Source organism: Nelusetta ayraudi, unplaced genomic scaffold, assembly GCF_046127955.1.
Source record: "Nelusetta ayraudi isolate G7.1 ecotype Tasmania unplaced genomic scaffold, CSIRO-AGI_Nayr_v1 ptg000042l, whole genome shotgun sequence".
NCBI lineage: Eukaryota > Metazoa > Chordata > Actinopteri > Tetraodontiformes > Monacanthidae > Nelusetta > Nelusetta ayraudi.
The window spans coordinates 10,579,645-10,601,054 of record NW_027466092.1 but is presented as its reverse complement, the minus strand read 5'-3'; the positions used below and the strand labels follow the sequence as shown (position 1 = coordinate 10,601,054).

General features: G+C 42.7%; 3 protein-coding genes and 1 long non-coding RNA gene across 6 annotated transcripts; all 4 read left to right on the top strand.

Moving 5' to 3' along the window:
* Positions 1-178: 178 nt before the first annotated feature.
* On the top strand, positions 179-1,770 carry LOC142893571 (uncharacterized). 2 transcript variants are annotated; one of them, XR_012927721.1, is made up of 3 exons: positions 179-403; positions 812-1,002; positions 1,101-1,770. It is a non-coding gene; the product is annotated as an uncharacterized LOC142893571 (long non-coding RNA). The 2 variants fall into 2 exon arrangements; XR_012927722.1 differs by lacking the exon at positions 179-403 and adding an exon at positions 419-574.
* A 1,463-nt stretch (positions 1,771-3,233) lies between these two features.
* LOC142893567 (sesquipedalian-2-like) lies at positions 3,234-6,216 on the top strand. 2 transcript variants are annotated; one of them, XM_076034245.1, is made up of 4 exons: positions 3,234-3,385; positions 3,758-3,869; positions 4,446-4,749; positions 5,592-6,216. In XM_076034245.1, exons 2-4 carry the CDS (start codon positions 3,789-3,791, stop codon positions 6,026-6,028), a joined length of 822 nt encoding a protein of 273 aa, XP_075890360.1. In that variant the 5' UTR covers positions 3,234-3,385; positions 3,758-3,788; the 3' UTR covers positions 6,029-6,216. The 2 variants fall into 2 exon arrangements, with proteins under 2 accessions (XP_075890360.1, XP_075890359.1); XM_076034244.1 differs by having other exon boundaries at positions 3,371-3,512.
* A 1,737-nt stretch (positions 6,217-7,953) lies between these two features.
* mylpfb (myosin light chain, phosphorylatable, fast skeletal muscle b) lies at positions 7,954-11,564 on the top strand. Its single transcript, XM_076034246.1, has 6 exons — positions 7,954-8,096; positions 8,701-8,799; positions 9,914-10,094; positions 10,192-10,270; positions 10,383-10,431; positions 10,573-11,564. Exons 1-6 carry the CDS (start codon positions 8,094-8,096, stop codon positions 10,672-10,674), a joined length of 513 nt encoding a protein of 170 aa, XP_075890361.1. The 5' UTR covers positions 7,954-8,093; the 3' UTR covers positions 10,675-11,564.
* Positions 11,565-14,260: 2,696 nt separating this feature from the next.
* pgap3 (post-GPI attachment to proteins phospholipase 3) lies at positions 14,261-20,501 on the top strand. The gene is made up of 8 exons (XM_076034243.1): positions 14,261-15,034; positions 15,680-15,777; positions 16,442-16,594; positions 16,684-16,746; positions 17,078-17,139; positions 17,588-17,724; positions 17,905-18,109; positions 18,246-20,501. Exons 1-8 carry the CDS (start codon positions 14,818-14,820, stop codon positions 18,307-18,309), a joined length of 999 nt encoding a protein of 332 aa, XP_075890358.1. The 5' UTR covers positions 14,261-14,817; the 3' UTR covers positions 18,310-20,501.
* The last annotated feature ends 909 nt before the right edge of the window (positions 20,502-21,410 follow it).

Genomic DNA, 21,410 nt, shown 5'->3' with positions numbered 1-21,410 from the left:
GTTTGAAAACGTCACCATGGGACCCAAACTCATTCATTATTTGAATATGAGTTTGGATATTAGATATTTTTTTTTTGCTTGAACATTGTTGACTGCGGGTGCGGACGAGAAACCAACACCTTTATTTTGAAAGGTATGAGGCCGGTGGACGTTACATTTCCTGGTTTCTTCCGTCGTGCTTTTGCAATATGAAATGTGAATCTCTTTTAAAAAGATTCCAGAAAAGTTCAATGAACATAAATTCAGTGCAACCATCTTGCGGTAGGTGTAATGATGCAAGCAAGCATGCATTGAACAGATGTGTAGGCTGTAATTGATATTCCGCGCCACTAGGTTCTGCTATTTAGTCGAGTGAAGACCAGCACGGAAGTAAGACACAGCGAAGGAAGCGTACATCCCACATGTATGTAATGTTGATGTCTTTTTATTTATTATTATTTTTTTTTTTTTATAAATATAAAGTCACTGCGTACTTCCAACCAGTGTGTTTATTGAACACACATATACAAGATTGCCACGCCTGTCTGAAATTCTGTTTTCTCGGGCGTTGAAAGGGGCAAGAAAGCATACGGAAGTAAGTAATGATGCTAAATTAAGCTAGCAATTTACTGTTGTGGGCGTTTTTGCGTGTTTGTTTATGTCAACAGCTCAGTCAAAAAACGAGTTAAAAATACTATATTCACTCTCCTCCGAGAAAAACGATTTTAAGAAAAAGTTTATGTAGCGCTCTAGACGTTTTAGACATTGTAACAGTTTGATTTAAAGTCTAAATGCCTCCACAGTGTTATCATGATTGTTTTTACTATTCCAGGATGTCTAAACTTGATCGCATGAATGCTCGGGTGGCTAACTTGCTGGCTGAGGCGGTGCGAGAGGTTCTCGAGATTGTGAAAGCGACGGTGTCAGAGTACCAAGAGAAAACAGCCAGAACCCAAAGAGAGAACAGCAGTCTGAGGAGGAGACTACAGGAACTCCAGGATGGTGCGATCAGAGAAAGTGAAGGTGGGGTTTATTAGGAAAATCCACGTCGTTGAGGGTAATGTTTCTGAAGTGGCTTCTCTCTTATTTTTTTTTGTTGTTTGTTTTGTCTGTTTATCCAGAAAAAAAGAACACCATAAATGGGGAAGAAGATTCAGAATTTACTGTGAGGCAGAATCATGACCTCCCTCTCATAGAAGAAAATCCAGTTAGCATTTGCAGCATCCATGACCCTGATTCTGACGTACAGACGCCAAAACAGCTTGAGCGCTACATTAAAACTGAACCAAGAGCTGAATGCAGCATTGCACACGTGGCAGAACTTTGTACAACGGAAGTAGAGGCTGCATCTCAGAATGTTAAAAAGGAAGTCTCTCAGGCAGGCGCTGCATGTGAGATAAATTTGCCTCTTATCAACAGGGATCCAGAACCGACAGACTGCACAAGTTTAGAACCAGCATCTCCCCAAGTACGAAGTGAACGCGTGGAAGTGCATGCAAACTCTTCTGGCCACCACTCTACTGAGGAACACAGGTCTCAAGTTTATGTTGAGTCATGCCGAATTGTCTTGGTTAATTCAAATGAAGTTGTGCTTAGAAGACATTCCTCTGAAAATGGCAGCAGGACTGCTGCGTTGGATGGAAGAAAAATGCAAGAGGAGCAGGTCAGAACATGTAACTCATACTCCTGCAGTGTATGTGGAAAGACTTTCGGCAAGGTAAAGAACCTAAAAATCCATTGGCGCTGTCATACAGGGGAGAAACCCTATGAATGCATACAGTGCGGGCGGTCTTTCTACCAGGCAGGTGACCTGACAAAACACGTGAGGGTCCACACAGGAGAGAAACCATACCCCTGCCACCACTGCGGAAAGAGCTTCAGTCGAAGAGAAAACCTGAAAAGGCACCAGAAGATCCACATCAAAAAGAATTCACATCTGAAATTCTTACAGCAGAAATGATTTATGTACTGCAACACTGGACTCAGAGAAAGAGCGTTCTTGAATCCTTTTATGTCTCATTGCTCGGGTTGTGTGTTTTTTTTTTTTTTTTTTTAATAATTATGTCTTACAGCAGGCTTTATTACTTTTATGTCTCTTTGTTCTTTATCTACATTAGGTTTTATGCTTCTTGTAGCACTTTGAGATTTCTTTATGTAAAGTGCAATATATATATTAAAAAAAAAATCATTATTATTATTATTTTATCTTTATGCTGGTGTCATGTTATTCAGTGTTGCTGGACTTCTTGTGTCTTCTACTGCGAATTCAGTACCCTGTATCCTGATCAAGATGAAACTGGGCTATACTGCAATTAGATTACCAAAGATGTTAATGTTTTGCAGTTAATGACTGATACAAAGGCAAATCATATAATAATAATTCATTTTAATTGTTACGTAAGTAACTATAGATATTGGCTTGATGACTATGAGGACAAACTGCACTAAACTTAACAAGCAGCAGCTAATACAGGTTTTAAATAAAACAGATTATTCTATAAATTAATACACACACAAACACGTAATATAATTCAATTATTTTGACCAATTACACATGTTGAGTCTGAGAGTTGAGTCCAATTTACTGATATGATTGTAGTTTACTGTATGGCGGACATAGTATCTGCAGATGTATTTGCTTGTTTAGGACAAAAGAAAAATTAATTTACACGGGACAATAAATGTATGACTGTACCACACATGACATGGTGAATGACATTTATGTAGTGTAAAAAATAGTTTACACTGCACTACAGTTTAACAAATTATTAAGAAGCACCTCGCAAATCAGTTATGAGGGCAGCTCTTAATTTTTTTTTTTTTTTTTTTTTTAACGTTATTTAGATGGAATCAGTGGCTCTTTCTCAAGAACCATTAGGCAGCATCTAATTACATATCTTAATGTTAAATTACTAAATATAAGTGCATTAAGTCTCCACATTTTGATGTCCTTTTATGTCATTTTTATGTGAGGTAAAGTATAAAGAAAATAGTTACCAGGCGGGTACCACTGATTACAACAAAGGCTTAAAAAAAGAGTAGTGAGCTATTTTCTATTTTCCCCCAATGTGTGTTTTAAGTACAATATGCTTCACGTTTCAAGTTCCATGAAGCAGGAAAAGACAAAACTACTTTAATCCTTCAACACGACTTTATTTTTATGGTTTCTTTTTTTATATTATTTTCTTTGCCACGTTATCTCTGGTCTTGCGGCGTGAATGAAGTGTGTATAGAGTTTGTTTAAGTGGGTGAAGCTGAACACACACCTCCGTCCGGTTGCTTCACTGACGTGGAGCCTCACCTCTGTCACACCTTATTTTTTTTCTCTTGGCAACCAGGAAGTAATTGGCACACACCAACAGACGAAAACAGAAACACGTTTTTATGGCCGCTTCTGAAAAAACAGGTGAGTAACGACTGTGAAGAAACGCGTCTTACCTCACGGTTTTCAATAGGCACAGCGGACTGACACGGTCGGTATATATGGAGCGCAGCAGTCGGCCGGGAGTTATTTTTGTCGACGCGGACTGGCGGTGAGTCCGTGCCGCATTCAAAACAGTTGTCGAAGTTATTAATGGCGGTCACTTTGGCAGCCTTCCCGCACTTTACAAGCCGCATTAGATGGCACGCCGCGATGTTTCAAGAGTTTCGCATTCTGCACAACGTAACAATGCACCAGACCACAAACCTTACGAATAATGTAACGTTGATGCCACTTGTCCATAAACACAAAAAGACAAGGAAGGACAGCCATGTTTGTTGTTGTTTACCGCCGCAGGTTCAGCGTTTGACCAACCCGTGATGTTAAAATGAAGCTTAATGAAAAAATTATCTCCTACTACGAATCCTGTCAGTCGCCGGTGGACAAAGAGGGTTACCTGTGCAAGAAGGTAAGACACTGTGAATAGAACGTCCTTGGAAACCTGTTGTTTTTGCAACCTACTGGCCAATGTTAAATATATAAAATTACAGCAGGTGGAATTGCAGCAGCAGTGGGATGATGGTGATGATGATTATGATTACTAATAATATTCTAATATACTACAGGAATGTGTACAAACCAGCTGTTAAGACCTGACAAATTACATGAAAAGCGCACATAAGAACAATTTCAAATGTCATTGATAGATGTGTTAGGTGGGCTTTATAACAATATGTCATGTGCTTATAAATTAAAAGCATGGCATGACAGTTCTAAGCAGTGCTGAATAAATTACACATTCAGTTGTAGTAGTTGCAAAATGTTCTGTGCTGCCCTTGTAACCAGTAGTGAGTGATGACATTTACTTAAACTGCTGAAATGTTCTACAGTTTGTTATGAATATTTAAAAAGATGAACTTCCTGATTTGGTCTTTGCAGCAGCTAATTTCAACAACACGCTGTAACTTCCTGTAACTCTTGTTTCACTGAGTGTCTTGAGCAAGAAAAATGTCAGGACAGCAACAAGCTGTACTAATCTTCCCAGGGCGAGATCAAGACCTCCTATCAGAAGCGCTGGTTCGTGCTCAAGGGGAACCTCCTTTTCTACAAGGACCGACCGGCTGACCGCGACCTGACTGGACTGATTGTTCTGGAGGGCTGCACCGTCGAGCTGTGCGAGTCCGAAGAGCAGTTTGCCTTCTCGCTGGTTTGGGCCGAGCCAGGACTGAAGACGTACAAGTTTGCTGCCGAGGACCAGCCCAGTCAGGAGAGCTGGATCAAAGCGCTGTTGTCGGCCAACCACAACTACATGTCCCTGCTAGTGATGGATTTGGAGAAGAAGTACAGAGGTGAGATGCTGGAGGGCAGGGTGTCCTTTCTATTTCTGGCTGGAAGAGAGCTGCCTTTGTTCTTGGAGAGCAGCTGCACAAGGCATTGAATCCGTGTGTACAGATACCGCGTACAGTCAACAATCGCGTGTTGGTATGTCATGTGAAGTTCTCTTTATTTATGTAGCATTTTAATACCGCTGACAAACAGTAACAAAAAACATGGTGGTAATATTGCAAATTTAGACAAATTGGACTGTCACATCCTCTTGACACCTTGATGAAAGTGTATAAGTCGTATGGAGTAACATTAGGTTTTGTTGTTTGTGTTGTTTATTAGAGCCCTTGGTACCTTCGAGGTCTTAGATTTAGGAGTCTGTCCCGTCCTGTAAAAAGTAAAAGAAGATAGAAAACATTTACGTTTTCAATTTGGGTGAACTCTAATTTTACCCTATCCCTAATAATGTAAAAGTAAATAATGTACTTGATCTGTGTTTAAAGATCTAGTGAGTAAGATAAGGCTTGATTTATAATTTTTATATTAGTAAAAACTTAAGATACTGCCCATAAATACATCAATAAAAGTGTATTTGCAGTACAGTAAAGGTCACCCCTAGAACGGTTCTCATACATATAAGAATATACATAGATCAAGGGTCTTGCTCCTAGTTAGCAGGCATTTTGCACCGCCATTTTTTAAGGAAGCCCGCCTGACAGTACCCTAATTACGAAACAAACTGTCAGACAGGCTTCCTTAAAAATTTTACACTCTGGACCTTTAAATCCTGAAGGAACAGAACAGCGATGTACTCAGCGGGCCTGCTTTAACTGTATTCCTATTAATGCATTTCTCTGTTTCTCAGAGGCTTTTGCTGAGTTTGCCGGGCAGCCTGTCAAGGGGAACCCTTTCGTCATGCCAGTTTTTAACAACGCAGAAGCAGGATATCCTACAGCCAGCCTGGGCCAGCCGCTGACACCAGTCTCTTCATGCCCAACGTCAAGTGTTAGTGCCGTAGCCACTCAGAGTTCTGTTCTGATGTTTCAACCCGTGAACATTTCACCCAAACCAGCAGCGAAACGCTCACCGATGCTCTGGCCCAAGAGAAATGCTAACGTGGTACCTCTAAATGACCCAGGTCCACCATTAGTGGAGTGGCCAGCAGCGTTTCCAGTCACAAAGGAAGAATTTTGTAAATTGCATGAGGATTTTGGGAAAGAAGTGAAATTACTGATTGCCAAGTGGTCAAAGAAGGGGCGACCTGAAGTTGCTCAGGAAGAAAACTTGATTGACTTTGGATGAAGCCAACATAACTGAATTCAGTTCCAGCTTTAAAAAAAAATTATCATGTAAATAGAAAACTGAAAGCTTTTATTATTAATATATTTTTAAAAAAACACACATTTTTTTTTAAAAAAAGAAGTTTTTAAGTAGTTTGCATAATGTTTTTACTGACCATTTTGTATTGTCAATAAAGAACATGAGCTTTATTGTTTTTTTTTTTATGAAGATGAAAACCCTTTGCAACACCTACATCTCATTTATCTCCATCAGTTCAACTAGATCTCAGTTCCTCTAATAATCCCACACCAAATGGATTACTTCACTTATTAAGCAAGTGGGTCGTACTTTATTAGTATTTAGTATTGTCCACCCACCCCATAAAAAAACTTGCACAAATCTTAATGACTGAATGTGGTACGTTTTAAAGAGCCTTATTAATGAATTTGTTCATGACAGCTAATGTTCTAGGATAGCAGCATACAAGTAAATGAATGAATCAAGTCAAAAATCCCTTTAGTTTTAAAGAAACCTATGTTTATGTGGGTCATAATGAAAGAAGGACTAATATTTTTGACGAGGGCAAACCAGGCCAAGAAGACGAATTGTGGAAGAGAGGTAAAATGGCAGAGAAAGAGAGCGGCGGGTGGGTGGGAGTTGCAAGGCGGCGCTATTTCAGTCACTACAGCTGTCTTGTTTTTATGGTGTTTGACAGAGCTTGGTCTCTTTCGCCCGCTCTCTCTCTCTTGTCACCTTCATGGCTGCACTTGGAGGGGTGACTGCCACTCAAGACGAAAGATTATTCTCTGTCAATTTCTCTGCATTTCTTTTTTTTTTTTTTAAGTAAATGGTAGCATTGTGAATAAGATGTGAGGAAGATTTGGGTCAAATTTTGCAACGTGAGATCTAAGATGCCGAATTAAGCGAAGCCACAGTATCGGTTAACTCCGCTGCTGGACCCCAATACATACCTTAGCTGTTGAACGCTATGATTGATGGCAGCCTGAGGGGCACATATATGGAGTTTTGTGGGTGGGTCTCTGTCCTCCTATTCTAATGCAACTAAACTGGGAACCTCTTGGAGCAACCCAAATTAGTGCATCCATGGTGGCTTTATCAGTATAATCATCAGTTTGTGTATCAGTTTTGCATCCCTAATGTCAATTCATGTTGTAGAAACATAAACAGGTCCTTAAATTACTCAGAGGGGCTATTTGGCCTCTGCAATAACGCCAAAAAGAAGCTGACATGAGTCCTAACTGTTTATTAATGTCCTGTTGGAGGGCAGGATTTGTTTTGATGATTGATTTAGTTCTCTACTGATATCTTATTTGATTGTCTCGAGACTTTCCTAAAAGGTATCTCCTCCAACTCGCGGTGGTCAACATGGACATTTTGCATTAATGCCAGGCCATAAAACTGGTGTCTGATGTGCCCTGGTCCAGCTCCAAAAGTGACACACGACAACGTGTAAACTCTCCTGGCCGCTGCTGAGCCCTTGCTGGGTCCAAATCTGAGAGCAAACCTATCATCCAGACAGGTGATGACTCTGGAATATGTTGACAGCAATTACATGTTGTCACACATTGAGTACTTCCAACTTGATAATCAACATTAATTCTATACAAGCGAATCGAGGATGAAGCATAGCCGCAGTCGGCAGCAACACATTGGGATGTAAAAGGAACAGAAATAGCCACAACAAAGACCTGGTATGTCTAGAAGAAGGCTATGGGGGCAGTTCCCTTGTCCTCAAGCACTGCCCGTCACTCACATTTGCCATATTTGTCCACAGATGACCAAAGTCATACATGTGCGTTGGCATTGGATTCACCTCATTCCAAGACTCCCAAAGACTATTTTGGAGCATCGGTAAGCTGATATGTTCCTCCGTGTTGTTGCTCCTCCTCTTTTTCTCTTACTTTTGCTCAGCTCTGTTTCCCTGCCAAACCTGATGGTGTGGCTAAAGTTAGTCCCCCGTGGGCTAGTATATAAGGCCCCAAGGGTCCAATACTTACATGTCAGTCACATCGGCTTTGGCGTAGGCTTCTCTTCTTGACCAACAACAACCCCACAAACTTGAGAGATGGTGAGTGTGGCCATGTCCCTCTGAAGAGCACTCTCTAGGGATGAAGGATCTTCTCAATGAAAGAAACATTTTCCGTCTGGATTATCAGCTGCGCACGAATCAGAATTCTTCTGAGTCAAGTTTAAGAATGGCAGGATTGGACTCACTCTTGACTCTGCTTTGTAAATTGAAATTTTGCTAAAGTTTAGTAATACAACTAATCAAGAAAAAACTAAAAATTAAAAAGTATATATCATATAATAAAAATTACTTTAATTATCACACAATTATTTGTGATAATTAAAGTAAATTGAAATTGCCAAAATATATTTTTTTAAACTAAATCTCTTATTGAGTAGTATAGCAATTTTTCTGAAAGATTGTAATTGCAAAGTGTAATTTTTGGAATTTTGGCAAAAAGCACAGGATAAAGCAGTTCAGCTGAACTTGTCGCATTACAGATTTTTCTGTCGTAGTGGAAAAATCAGAAAAAAAAGAATTTTAGGAAAGCAACACACCTCTTGTCTGGCATCTTCAGCGATCTCAACTCTTAACAGTTAGCTAAGACCACCGTGTTTGCTGTTGCTGGCTCCACCGTGCATTTTACTGTTAATTCATCCCACAGGCACCCAAGAAGGCCAAGAGGAGGCAGCAGCAGGGTGAGGGTGGATCCTCCAATGTGTTCTCCATGTTTGAGCAGAGCCAGATCCAGGAGTACAAGGAGGTAAAGTTCATCCCTTTGCATCTTGTGCGCTCAGGCGCTGTTTGAATCGAGAGAAGAATGAACTGAGTCCTTCCAGGAAAGGGTGACTATTTGGAGCGCTTGCGTGCTGATGACTCCTTGTGTCTTGTGACCTTGGAGGTAACGCGAGTAAGCCCTCAAGACCCGATCAGCCAGCGTGACAGGAGAGCAAATAAATTTTTTTCGATGACAGCAGCTACCTCCCCTCTGAGTTGGCTCAGTAATCCTCCTTGAATACTCAGAACAGTCGCCCTCTGACCCCACAGGAATGCCTGCCAACAGCTGGCAGTAGGGCCCTATTTGTTGAGGAAGGAGAGTGGCCATCAAAATTGAATGAGATTGAGATTACTGCCTCAGTTTTGGAGTCTTCACTTGGAGATTAGAAGTGAATTGGTCATTCAGCCATAAGTAAGGGTAAAATGCATCCTGACAATGGATGGAATGGATGAGATGGGTTGAGCAGAAAAGTGTTGTTGTATCGATATTTTGCAATTAGACTGAGGCAAGAATTCAAATGTAATAATTAATACATGTTAAAATTGTCTAAAAAATGTCCTGTATGAGTATTTGGAGACATCAGAGCGTTGTTTTACATTGGACACAAGGTCGGGGATTTTAGTTACCAGGCAAAAAAGAGAAGGAGAGGGGCAGTGCAATCAATACCTTCTCCTTAAATGTCGCAAGGGGCTTGTCTTGCATTCTGAGACCATTTTATCACCTTAGAAAGACAAGTGGTGACCAGCTGCCAGGTCCTACAGGGCTTGCAGTGCCATCTTTAGTTTCAGCAGGCTCCGCACCCAGCCATGCGGTGGCGACGCCCTCCATATTTACACTTACACTGCCGGTCAATCACATGCAAATAAGTATGACAAGCAAGTCTTATGACAGGGGCTTGTCAGAAACATGAGGAGCCTGACTTTGACCGTTTGGGTAGCCGTGTTTGTGTTTGCGCTTTACCGGCTTATTGGGTAAGATCTGATAAGCTGCTGAGCTATTCCTACCGCATCACAGGGCCACCTTTTTTTCTTTTCTTTTCTTTTTTTTTCAACTTGATTAATCCGCCTCTCCCGACCTTCCCCCAACTGTCCTCTGGCAGGCTTTCACAATCATCGACCAGAACAGAGATGGCATCATCAGCAAGGACGACTTGAGGGACGTGCTGGCCACCATGGGCCAACTGAATGTGAAGAATGAGGAGCTGGAGGCCATGGTGAAGGAGGCCAGCGGCCCCATCAACTTCACCGTCTTCCTGACCATGTTCGGCGAGAAGCTGAAGGGTGCGCCAACAACCACACTCGGCCCTTACCAAGTCCTCACCGAACTTTTGTTACTTTTATTCTACGGAAACTAAAAGACTTCCTCTCCTCCACTCAGGTGCTGATCCCGAGGACGTCATCGTGAGTGCTTTCAAAGTCCTGGACCCTGAGGCCACTGGCTCCATCAAGAAGGAATTGTAAGGGGTTGAATTTATCCGCTACAATTGCTTCAAAATCCCAGTTTAAAATAAATTTGATACTCTTCTGTTTAAGTGATTCATGTTAATCTGCCTTTTTCTTGTGTTACAGCCTTGAGGAGCTGCTGACCACCCAGTGCGACAGGTTCACCGCTGAGGAGGTGAGCTGAAACATGATCCCTGCTCACCCACCCCCCAACACACACACACGCGCACACACACACATTCACACACACACACACACACACACACACACACACACACACACACGTTTCAACTTTTTCTTATGGCTTCCCCTGCAGATGACCAACCTGTGGGCTGCTTTCCCCCCTGATGTGGCTGGCAATGTGGACTACAAGAACATCTGCTACGTCATCACACACGGAGAGGACAAGGAGGAGTAAATCCCCCTCTCTTCAAACCTCTACCTCCGTTTCAAGAAAAAAACATGCTCGCCCCACCATCTACACTCTCCTTTACCTCCGAACGCCGCGACTCTCTCGCACACTCTCGCGCCCCTTCATGCTCTCTCCGCTTGCCAGCTCACCACACCAAAAAAAAAGACTTGTCTCATTCGTCCAGAGACCCGGTGAGAGGACTGACAGCTGTGGGGGTGTTTGTGTGTGAGTACCAACAGGGGAACATGAGATTATTTTCAATAAAAATAATCTTGTGTCATTGAAACATGCTCTCTCTCTATCTCTGTCTCTCGTTCCTCCACCTTTTCCCGCCATCGCTCATCCTGTCCTAACGGGCTGGAGCCAGCAGTGCACGCGTCATACCTACACACAGCATGTATGCATAGGCAGTCCAGTGTATACAGCGCTCGATCACTGAATTTTCTTGGGTGCTATGGTGCAACCACGGTCGGCCCTCTTGCAACAAGTGAGCAGTCTGACCCCCAGCGGTCTGCCAGCCTCAGCCCGGCGCAGAGAGTTGGATGGATTTGTCCCTTTGTTTGTCAGTGGGGAGAAGTGCAACTGTGAGGGAGGACGGTAGGACTGTGCTAAAATAGTTTGTCCTGCCCCTTTCCCTTTTTTCTGTTACCTCTCGCTCTTCTCAAGCACAGGGCCAAAACAGGAAAACCTGCAGTGAAAAGAGGAGAGCAAAAGCAAAAGAGAAAGAGATGGCGAAAGACGGTGAGGGGGGTGGCAGGGATGATATTAGCAAAAGCACAAAGTCTTTGTTTTTTTGGAGTCTCCTGCCCCCCAGCTCACCTCTGTTTCTCTCCTGTTGTTGACTGTGTCTGTAACAAATAAAGAAGTACAAATAAAATCCACTATCTTTCGTATGACACTGTGCGTGCTGGTTTGAGTGGAGGAGAGGGTGCAGGTGGGCCGAGCACTGGCTGCACCATCAGTAAATAAATCAAAAATTGTAAACCTGCAAGTCGGGGATAAAAATCATAAAGGAACAAAAAATATTTTCCAACAAGAACAAAACCAAATGGAATGAACTAAATTACGTTTAAGTAAATGAGAAATAAATAACATAAAATAATAAAAATAATAACATACAACTTAGCATCGTACAAAAGAGCAGAACAAAGAGTAAAACGATTAGAAGCTTGTATCTAGTGATTGTTTCTTTTGTCTTTAAGTGATGGTTTGGCATAAATAATTTACTTACATTCAGGAAAAACAAATATAAACAAAAAGTTTGATTAAGATCAACTTTGGAAGCTTGATGCATTTCTGGTTTTAAGCAGAAATGTATGCTGACAAGAATTCTTTTTCTTTACTGATGTCAGTTCATGTCAGCCCTGTGACGCTGAATAGGAATAAGCGGGTATAGAAGATGAATGATGAGTTCATGTCAGGCATTTATTTAGCTCCACTAAGACCAAACACTGATTGCTACTTTCCATGTGCAGTTACAATATGTAATGTCGACCTAAACAGACCTGAATAAGGTTTATTTAAATGTACAATGACAGCATTAATTATTTTGAACTGAGATCAATACGACACACGTGACAGACCGGAATTTTCCGCATTCACTGTATCACCTGTCCCATTCAAATGAAAGGACTTTTTCTCCAGCCCGTGAAGCACATTGGCTGTAAAGTTTACCAACCAGACTGCCAGGGAGGAGACTGCTGAGACATTACAGAGCAGAGCAGATCATTTGACAGCACTGTCACCTGTCGAAATGAAGTGGATTATTGTGGAAAGTGGCCCTCACAATGAAACGAAGAATTGGACTTGTGATGGACCCCTTATTATGTGGTTCACCGTCATTGTATTTTCGCTAACTTTTACTTTCCCTGGAGCGCTTGTCATACTGATCGATTCGGTACTGAAAAGAAGACAAAAAATCCCATTCAGTCCTCATGACGTCTTCATGATAAATCTCACCGCCATGGATCTGATTTATTCAACCGTCCTTTCGACAGATCTGTATTTTGGCGATAATTATGAATTTGCAGATTTTGACTTTTTTTCGTTTCTTCAATTCACTTTGTTTTGTTGGCAGACCTCTTCTTATAACCTGTATCTCTGTGGACACCTACATAGCTGTGGTTCATCCAGTGACTTATCGGGCAAGAAAGAACCTGGCTTCCAGGTTACTTATTATTGCTGGTGTTTGGATCGGTACAACTGCATTAGGATGTTATTTTTTAGTTTCTAAAGTTGAGTTGTATGGCGATATACCAACACTGTTTCTGGCTGTGACTCTCTCGATTATCACATTGTGTGATTTCTCCATCTTCTGGACTCTGAAGAAACCTGGCCCCGGAGGTAAAAACATCAATCCACGGAAGAAAAAGGCACTGAGGATTATCATAAACAAGAGTATAATTACTTTTTTAAGTTATTTTCCATTCTTAATGGATTGGCTGTTGGAAAATATTATGAAAGTCAGTGATGGGTACTTTTTTTGTACTTTCTTCATGCCAACACTGTGCTTCACTGTTGCGGGAAACACAGTATCAGTGATTCTGCATGTGAGCAATCTGGACACTTTGGACTTGCTTAAAGTCAATGTTTGCGCTTGTCTTTCGCTCTTCACCTTCTAATTGCTGTATAGGACTTACTAAGAAATGATATTATTTATCATCACAACTATAACAACAGAGAATATTAATTCACTTGCCAAGAAACTGTCTGTTCTCTCTGGTCTTCAAAAGGTATATGAAATAATTAGTTTTCTATATATTAGAATCTGAATAGACCAAAACGTTGTCTTTTTTCAGTTTCCATTTGAAATGTACTTAAAATATAAGAAAAAAATGACAAGTAATTTTAGGACATGTTCTTTCATTAGTTTGTGTTGTATGCATTGCGTATGTATGTTCTATATCTGTAGCTACAATATTTGCTTTGACATAACCTATAAAGATTGAAAAAAAAAAGTCCCCTCGTTTGTATAAAGAAAAGCATTTGCAACTTTACTATTCGTCTTGTTTGTATGTCTCTTCATCTAACTTAAGGGAAAAAAGGTTCCTCGGTAATTTCCTTTTTAATTTTTTTTTTTTTAATATTGTTGCTGAACGGAATAATTCTCGATATAGAACTTAAAATGTCCAAGTTTTCCTATTGTTGTTATTTTTGCCAGGTGCACCCTTGTTGTGCTTTCATAAAAATGTTTGTTTGACCTTTTCACCTCACTCATTTACTTAATTTGACATTCGCAAAACTGCTGTTGGAAAGGCAAAGAAAAAGAGAAATATTTGCAATGCATATTGAGAACATATTTGCATATTCTACAGAAAACATAAATCACACGACAGCATATAGTCATGTTAAAGGGATAGTTCAACGTTTTTCCCATTACCATAATCCCTACAGCCATTTGAGTAGGTACATTCCCTTTAATCTCAGTGGCTGGTGTTTTGGCATACGGGAGTAGAGAATAAGAGAATGTACCAACTCAATTGACTATAGGGATTATGACTATAATCGAATTAAGACGTGGAGTTTGGAGTGGAAGATGTTAGAGTAAAGCTACTGAAGAGACCCGTGAGTTGAACAAGTTTCCTCTTCTCCTTTTCGCCCTACCCAATTTCTTCTTGCTTTTAGATAACGGCATTTAGATTTCGCGTGTGTAAATATGAGAACTGTAGACATGAAGTACCGCAAAGATCGCAAGATCACGTGATTTGATGACGCAAGCAAAAAGAGGAAACGACTTCAACTGAGTCAAATCCAACATAACGTTAAAGGTTGGCAAATTCATAACGCTAACGTGTTAGAAATTTCGTCTCTGGGTGTTATGCTAAGACCAGACAACGTGAAGTACACGAGTCAAGTCAGTTTTGTTGTGACGTTTTAACACGCACAACTATTCCCCATAACGTCGAGCTATCGGAATTTTCTTTTGAAAGTACCATGCGGAAGCGCTGTCGATGCTGAGCTGCACTGTGGTGGTCAGTGAGCAGGGGAACGGCGGACCTCACTGTAAAAACGCTCTAGGTCCCCTTAGGCTGCCGTGAAACAGGAATGGCAGCTTGTTAGGGGGCGGGTTGTCGGCCGGGGAAGCCATCGGTGTTGCAGTCGTCCCCGCCTGCCTGCGTGAGTTCTGGTGGGCCAAGGAGACCCGCGAACATGGCCTTAACGTCTCCCCGCTGCACATCTGTCAGACTCCCCGCCGCGGCCGCTGTCGCCCTGCTCCTGTTGTCGATCAGCAGCACCGCGCTGGGCTCGCAGGGCGACAAGGAGCCGGTGTACCGTGACTGTGTCAAGCAGTGTGTCCGGACCAACTGCACCGGAGCTCGGCTACGGGGATTTCAGGTCGCCCAGCCGCACTACATGGCGCTGACAGGTGAGCGGTAGTTGTTGTTTTGGTTTTGGTTGTTGATGTTGATGTTGATGTTGATGTTGATGTTGATGTTGTTGGCAGGTGAAGTCAAGCTAACTTAGCACTCCTAGCAGCAGCAGCAGCAGCAGTGGCGGCGGCATCATTTTAGTGACTTTATCGCAGCATTTACCGCACGCAGCCCCGTGGCCTTTCTTTGCTTTAAGTCACTGTTTACTAATACATGCTAGCCTGTGCTGCAGCTGCTCCGGAGCCCGTTACGGTCACCCACTTTTACTCTTGACGTTAATTGAGACGCGTCTCGCAGTGCACACAGACCCGGGGCTGAGGTAGGGAGGCCAGTTTTTCTGGCAGGGCAAGGTGTCACAAAAGGGCCATTGTGGCTCCACCCTACTCCTCACTGCCAATGGCCAATTGCGTGATTCAAAACACACACAGGATTGTAAATCAGTTGTTCACAGCGATTTACCTCTTCGAATAATTTGGCTGCAGTTTCACAACTTTTATCACGTCACCAATTGATTTTAATCACCTGGGTCACAGACATCAACAGAGAAAATAGGCCTGCAGATCATGACTGAAGCAAAGGGCTGAATTGTATGTTATTACTGCCTACTTCATATCTGAATCTCTTGCTTCCCATGCTTTCAGGATGGACATGCCGTGATGACTGTCGTTACCACTGCATGTGGACCACCGTGGGTCTCTACCAGGCTGAGGGCTACAGGGTGCCTCAGTTCCATGGCAAGGTTTGTACCAGCTGAAACGACATTCTTGTAGGTGTGCTGCTGTGTGGACCCCAGAGTCTTGCTTTGGTTTACCAGGATCCCAGTTTGCCACATCCTAGCAGCAGAAACCCTATCATGGCCAGCAGAGCACAGCACAGGGATAAATCACTAAACACCACATGTATACGGATAAAGAGAGAAAAAAAGGGACATGGACACATGCTAAGTCATACGTGTGTACAGGGGCGTCGCTAGCAATTTTGGGCCCTATGTCTATACATATCATATTAAGCATAGAATGTTTTATAACTGTGTCCTCTGAGGCCCCTGTGACTGCTGGACTCAAAGACTCTTCCATGCCCCACCCTCACCTTAACAGTGCCCCAGCATGTGTATATTGTTACTCCGTGACACAGACGCGCAACTATAAATATTTTAACAATAGAATGCAATGAAATCTCCTGACTGTTCAAATCATGTTATTTAACATAGTGATATAACAGTTACTGTTTGTACATATGATAGAAACTCTGAGGACATAAATGTTTTAATCAGATTTTATACAATCAAACATAAACAATTTTTTAAATTTAATTCATACCTTGTTTTAATTAAAATTTAACACCATCATTTTATTTTGATAGAAAGGTTTTTTTATTTCATAATTGAATATTTTTTGCTCTAGTGGCCATTTGCACGCTTCCTGTGTTTCGAGGAGCCGGCGTCCGCCCTCGCCTCTCTGCTCAACGGCCTGGCCTGCCTTCTGATGCTGCTGCGCTACCGGAGCATGGTGCCCCGCCAGAGCCCCATGTACCAGACCATCAATGCCTTCTCTCTGGTGAGCTCAGCCAGCCGTCTCTCTGTGTGCGGAACAGAGCATCGCTTCAACTTTGGTTTCTAACACAAGCCGTGATGTGTTCTCTCAAGGTCTCTCTCAATGCCTGGTTCTGGTCCACAGTGTTCCACACACGGGACACCTATCTCACTGAGGTAAAGCCGACATCCGTCTCTGACGCAATTCTTCCGTATTGCTTTTATTTCTTATTTAAAGAAGTGCTGTTTTTTCTAAAACTGTTCCACTCACTCCTACAAGTGTTGATGCTACTCTGTGTGTCGTGCTGACTGAAGCTTTGAAAAAAATCCCTGCGCAAGTGCCGACACCTCCTGAGCTAATCGGAGTTATCGTCATGCGATGAATGTCAGATCTCCCCTCCAGCTGTGTCTGTTGTGTTCCCTGCCAAACACAGGCCTGTTTGTCTTCAGCCAGATGTTGTTGTAGTTTTTTCTTAACTGCTGTTTTGTCTTGGTTGTGACCTTTCAGAAAATGGACTATTTCTGTGCAACAGCAGTAATTCTTTACTCAATCTACTTGTGCTGTGTCAGGTGAGTGCTCCCAATTTGTACCCATTTACTCATCGCGACTTCTCATTCTGGAATCTAGTGGACCAGTCTTGCATGCGTAATTATCCAAATTACTCTTTAAATCACCAAACAGATCACTGCCTCTCCGCACAGCTCCCCTGAAAATGCTGCGTTTCAGCTTCCTGCCCTGCACTTCTGCGACCAACGCCGGCCCCGGGGTCTTGGTCTCAGAGGTAGCAGTGAGATATCTGTGTCCTTTTGTGACATCACTAAGAGCCATTGCCTCCGAGTACAAGCGACGGGCTGGAGATGTATTGCTGGGCTAAAAAAAACAAAACCAACAAAACTAAACAGCTAATTGATGTTGGTCCTTTAAGATTTCACGAAAAGGACGAACTTTCAAACGCTTTGGTCATTTCGCAGCTTGCTGTCTCTGTGTTCACGCTGCCTCTGCCCCTCTCCTCACTAGAACCCTGGGTCTGAAGCGTCCTGGTGTGTCCAGCATGGTGGGAGTCTTGCTGATCTTGGCCTTTACCTCCCATGTGTCGTACCTGACCTTCGTCAGCTTTGACTACGGCTACAACATGGCGGCTAACGCCACCATCGGTACCGTTTCATTTCAACTCTATTTTGCAGGTTGCGATGTCAGTTTATCCTTACTGGCATTTATGTTCTTTGCTTCTTGCAACAATTGTTTGTCCCACTTTCCAACCTTACCCTATGTAAGTATTAGCATTTCATGACTTTTCTGCTGCCTGAATCCAATATGTTTGTTTTGCGTCAAAGGCATGGTGAACCTCCTGTGGTGGCTGTGCTGGTGCTGGCAGAACAGGCGGACGCTGCCGTACTGGTGGAAGTGCGGCCTGGTGGTGGTGCTGCTTCATGGTCTGGCCTTGCTGGAGCTCCTGGATTTCCCCCCGATGCTCTGGATCCTGGATGCTCACGCTGTCTGGCATCTCAGCACCATACCGGTCCATTTCCTTTTCTACAGGTTGGTTTTCCTTGCACTTCAGCAGCTCTTTTTTTAGTCTGAAAAAGAAAAAGAATAAATTCTGTTTTACCTGGAAATATCAACAGAATACAAAATGGACACCTCGTAAACGACTCTCGTGCCTTTCACTCTCCAGTTTCCTGATAGACGACAGCATCTACCTACTAAACACAGAGAAGATGGGTGTCAAAGTGGATTAGGAAGAGCTCATCGCGCCTTCATTGCGCCCACACCTTCACGCATCTCCAGTCGGGCCAGCTGGACACGGCAACACAGAAGTAGCTCCACCTCCCAGGTGACCCCACCAAGACTCCAAGTCATCGAAGTAGACATCGTTTACATTTTGTTTTTTCCCCCCATTTTTTTGGTGTTGTTTGGCATTCTATTTTAATTCCTTTCAAACGTGACTCTCGATTGCTTGCTCCACTATGATTTGCCTCGTTGCGGGTTCACAGACATTTTCACAAGACATTTGCCACGACTTGAAACAGGAGGAAGAAACACGTGTTCTAATTGCTGCGGCTCCCCGGGAGTTCAGAAACACCCTCGGCACACGACGACTCCATCCTCCCGGGGCTCAGCCCGCCACACTCTGCAGAAACAGCAGTTTACCGTGCCTGACAATAGATGGCACCAAATCCCTTTTGCCCCAGCGATGGAAGCGCGCTCCACTCCAGCATGTGCTGGGGGTTCCTCTGTGCCAAAAGTGGACTGGCAGACACAGAGCCGTGTCCCTTGTAATGGGGAGGGGGCCTGGCCGTGGATTGTTCCAGAGAGAGGGGGAAGGGGGCTCATGTTTCCAGCTGACTGTGTCCTTTTCTTCTTTTCTTGCTCTCACAACCTTTATTTTGCGTGCCTCGATTGTTTCCACCGCTGTCTTTTGTTGCCGTGCTTTATGTTTCATGTTTTCATCGGCTGCCTCACTTGTTTTCTTTTTGTTGTTGTTGTTGTCGTCGTTATTTCTGACCAGTGTGCTTTACCGTGTCGACAGTTTTGCATTGATCACATGATATATGATTTTAAGTTGGGATATGATTCGCTCCATGATCACGCAAAAGAAATGGAACAATATTTATAGATATTTTTACTCACCCTCAATGCCTTGAAGTGTGGGGAAAGAGAAGGAATAATAATGGAGGAAGGGGAAACATAAGCAACAGGAAGCTGTTAGTGTGGGGCTTTATTTGATTTAACTCTGTGTGTGTGTGTGTGTGTGCGTGTGCGTGTGCGTGTGCGTGTGCGTGTTTTGGTCTCCGACATCCTTGAATTTGATTCGGTTGCATCTTTTTGCTTTTTGCTGTTTTCTGCTCCACTGCTTCACTGTCTTCCACCATAGAAGCACATCCACTCTCCTCCATGTCTGACACACTGAATAGACTGTGAGTTTTATTAAAAAAAAAAAAAAAAAAAAAATCAACAATTATGATGTGACTCATGGTAACAAACCTTTCAAACACAGCCCACACACACGTTATGTCTCCATCCTTCAGACGTTCCCTTCCACACGTGCACTTTAAATGTGTCGCATTTTTATTTTTGAAATTCTGCCCACGCCTTTGATTCTTGTGTGCGAATCATGAGCGCCTCATACGTACTGTACATGTTGCCTTGAGCCTGACATTGTGTTGTCGTTTTTTTGGTTTTTTGTTGTTGCCTTGAATCAGTGTGCGCACGGGTTTGTGTGCGTGCGTGCATGAGTGAGTGACTGAGAAGAGAGTTGCAGCTGATCCCTGAACACCGATGCGTGTGAGTGTCTGTGTATACTTTGGAGGTTCTACTGCGTGGATGTGTGCGAGACGACGGGTAAATATAGCTTTGCTGACAGCCAGCCATGGGAACGTGGGGGTGGTGGGGGGGGTGGGGGGGTGGAGAAGTTGCCATTTGTTTAGGATTCTTGAAATCAGAGCCGACACTCCGCTGTCACAAGACAAGACACAATATGAAGATCATAAAATTGCCAGTTCTGTTCGTGGTCTTAGTTTTTCCCCTACCGCCGCTGGGGATCATGACTTCCTCCCAACCATGAAAATGTTAAATTTTTTATTTTTTATTATTATTATTGTTATTTTTTTTTTTAAGTGTGTACGTTTCTCTGATTTCTCTGATGACAAGCATCTTATTCAGAGTGTTTTTTGGCTCTGTAAAAATTTTCTGCCTCTGCTCATATTCCTCTTCCTCACCAACAACAGCAGCAGCACCGCCTCTGTTCCATCACTCACTCTGCTGCCCCCTGCCTGCTGCCCCTGCACACTGACCCCTCCTCGGCTCACTGCTGCGCTGTCCTCCACCTTTCACACAATGTTTGACCAAAAAAACAAACAAACAAAAAAAAAAACATCCTCTATATCTTGGGAAAAAAAAACGAAATAAAAGTGTTTTCTGTTGCTAATTAGTGGAGACTTTTTGCGTATTATCTTTACAGCCTGTATAACTTTTGAACGGAGTAACCTTGGCTTGGACATCAGTCTTCACCAAGTCACCTCAATCCAGCACCTAAATGGGGGTAAGGTTACATCTACTCTCATAACTACTTTGTAGATAATTCTGTCGTTGTCAAATGGTTTTCCAGCCTGATGGTTTTTAATGAAATAATATATGATGAAAGGGAAAGAAAAGGATTCGCAGTTGTCCGTGGACCCTTTGACTTGCAGATTGTATTTCTCAGCCTAGATCAGGCGAGGACCAACTATGGCCCTAGGCCATATACGGCCCATTAAGCTTGTATATATATATATATATATGTATATATATATGTATATATATATATGGATATATATATGGATATATATATTTTTATCTCCGATAAGGTGGGTCACCAAAACACTCCATCCAAACAATCAAGCAGGAGAGCCACAGGCTAGGAGCAAACTTTACGAAACGCCTGCACGGATGTATGGGCTGCTGGAGCTTTTTGTTGTTTTCTGACGGATCTGCTCAGTAGCCTGGACTCTGACCCGACAGCTGTGGGCGGAGAATGTGTAGACTGGGATGAATGAGATTGATTATTCCTCCCTCGGCTCCTGATTTGCGACTATGAATTGAAGGTCATGAGAAATATGAGGATGCTTCAAGCCAAGAAGCCAAAGCCTAAAATGCAAAGTCTTAAAAAAAATAATAAAATCATATTCAGTGGCAGATAGTAGAGTAACAAAGATTCAGTGAGAGAAATGACGTTCATGTTGAATTAGCAAGCAAACTGACAAAACATTCAAAGTCTGAACACTTGTTTGGTTGCATGCTTTGCAAAATTAATTCACATTTCTGGTGGGTAGTGGGCCTCCAGTTTAGATTTATATTAAAG

What these genes read in the sequence shown, in the direction of transcription:
- LOC142893567 (XM_076034245.1), top strand. Translation starts at nt 3,789, where the DNA reads ATGAAGCTTAATGAAAAAATTATCTCCTACTACGAATCCTGTCAGTCG. An exon ending in AGGGTTACCTGTGCAAGAAG is followed by an intron (nt 3,870 to 4,445) that starts GTAAGACACTGT and finishes TAATCTTCCCAG; the next exon opens with GGCGAGATCAAGACCTCCTA. An exon ending in TTTGGAGAAGAAGTACAGAG is followed by an intron (nt 4,750 to 5,591) that starts GTGAGATGCTGG and finishes TCTGTTTCTCAG; the next exon opens with AGGCTTTTGCTGAGTTTGCC.
- mylpfb (XM_076034246.1), top strand. An exon ending in GTTCGGCGAGAAGCTGAAGG is followed by an intron (nt 10,095 to 10,191) that starts GTGCGCCAACAA and finishes TCCTCCACTCAG; the next exon opens with GTGCTGATCCCGAGGACGTC. An exon ending in GGCTCCATCAAGAAGGAATT is followed by an intron (nt 10,271 to 10,382) that starts GTAAGGGGTTGA and finishes CTTGTGTTACAG; the next exon opens with CCTTGAGGAGCTGCTGACCA.
- pgap3 (XM_076034243.1), top strand. Translation starts at nt 14,818, where the DNA reads ATGGCCTTAACGTCTCCCCGCTGCACATCTGTCAGACTCCCCGCCGCG. An exon ending in GCACTACATGGCGCTGACAG is followed by an intron (nt 15,035 to 15,679) that starts GTGAGCGGTAGT and finishes CCATGCTTTCAG; the next exon opens with GATGGACATGCCGTGATGAC. An exon ending in ATCTACTTGTGCTGTGTCAG is followed by an intron (nt 17,140 to 17,587) that starts GTGAGTGCTCCC and finishes TCTCCTCACTAG; the next exon opens with AACCCTGGGTCTGAAGCGTC.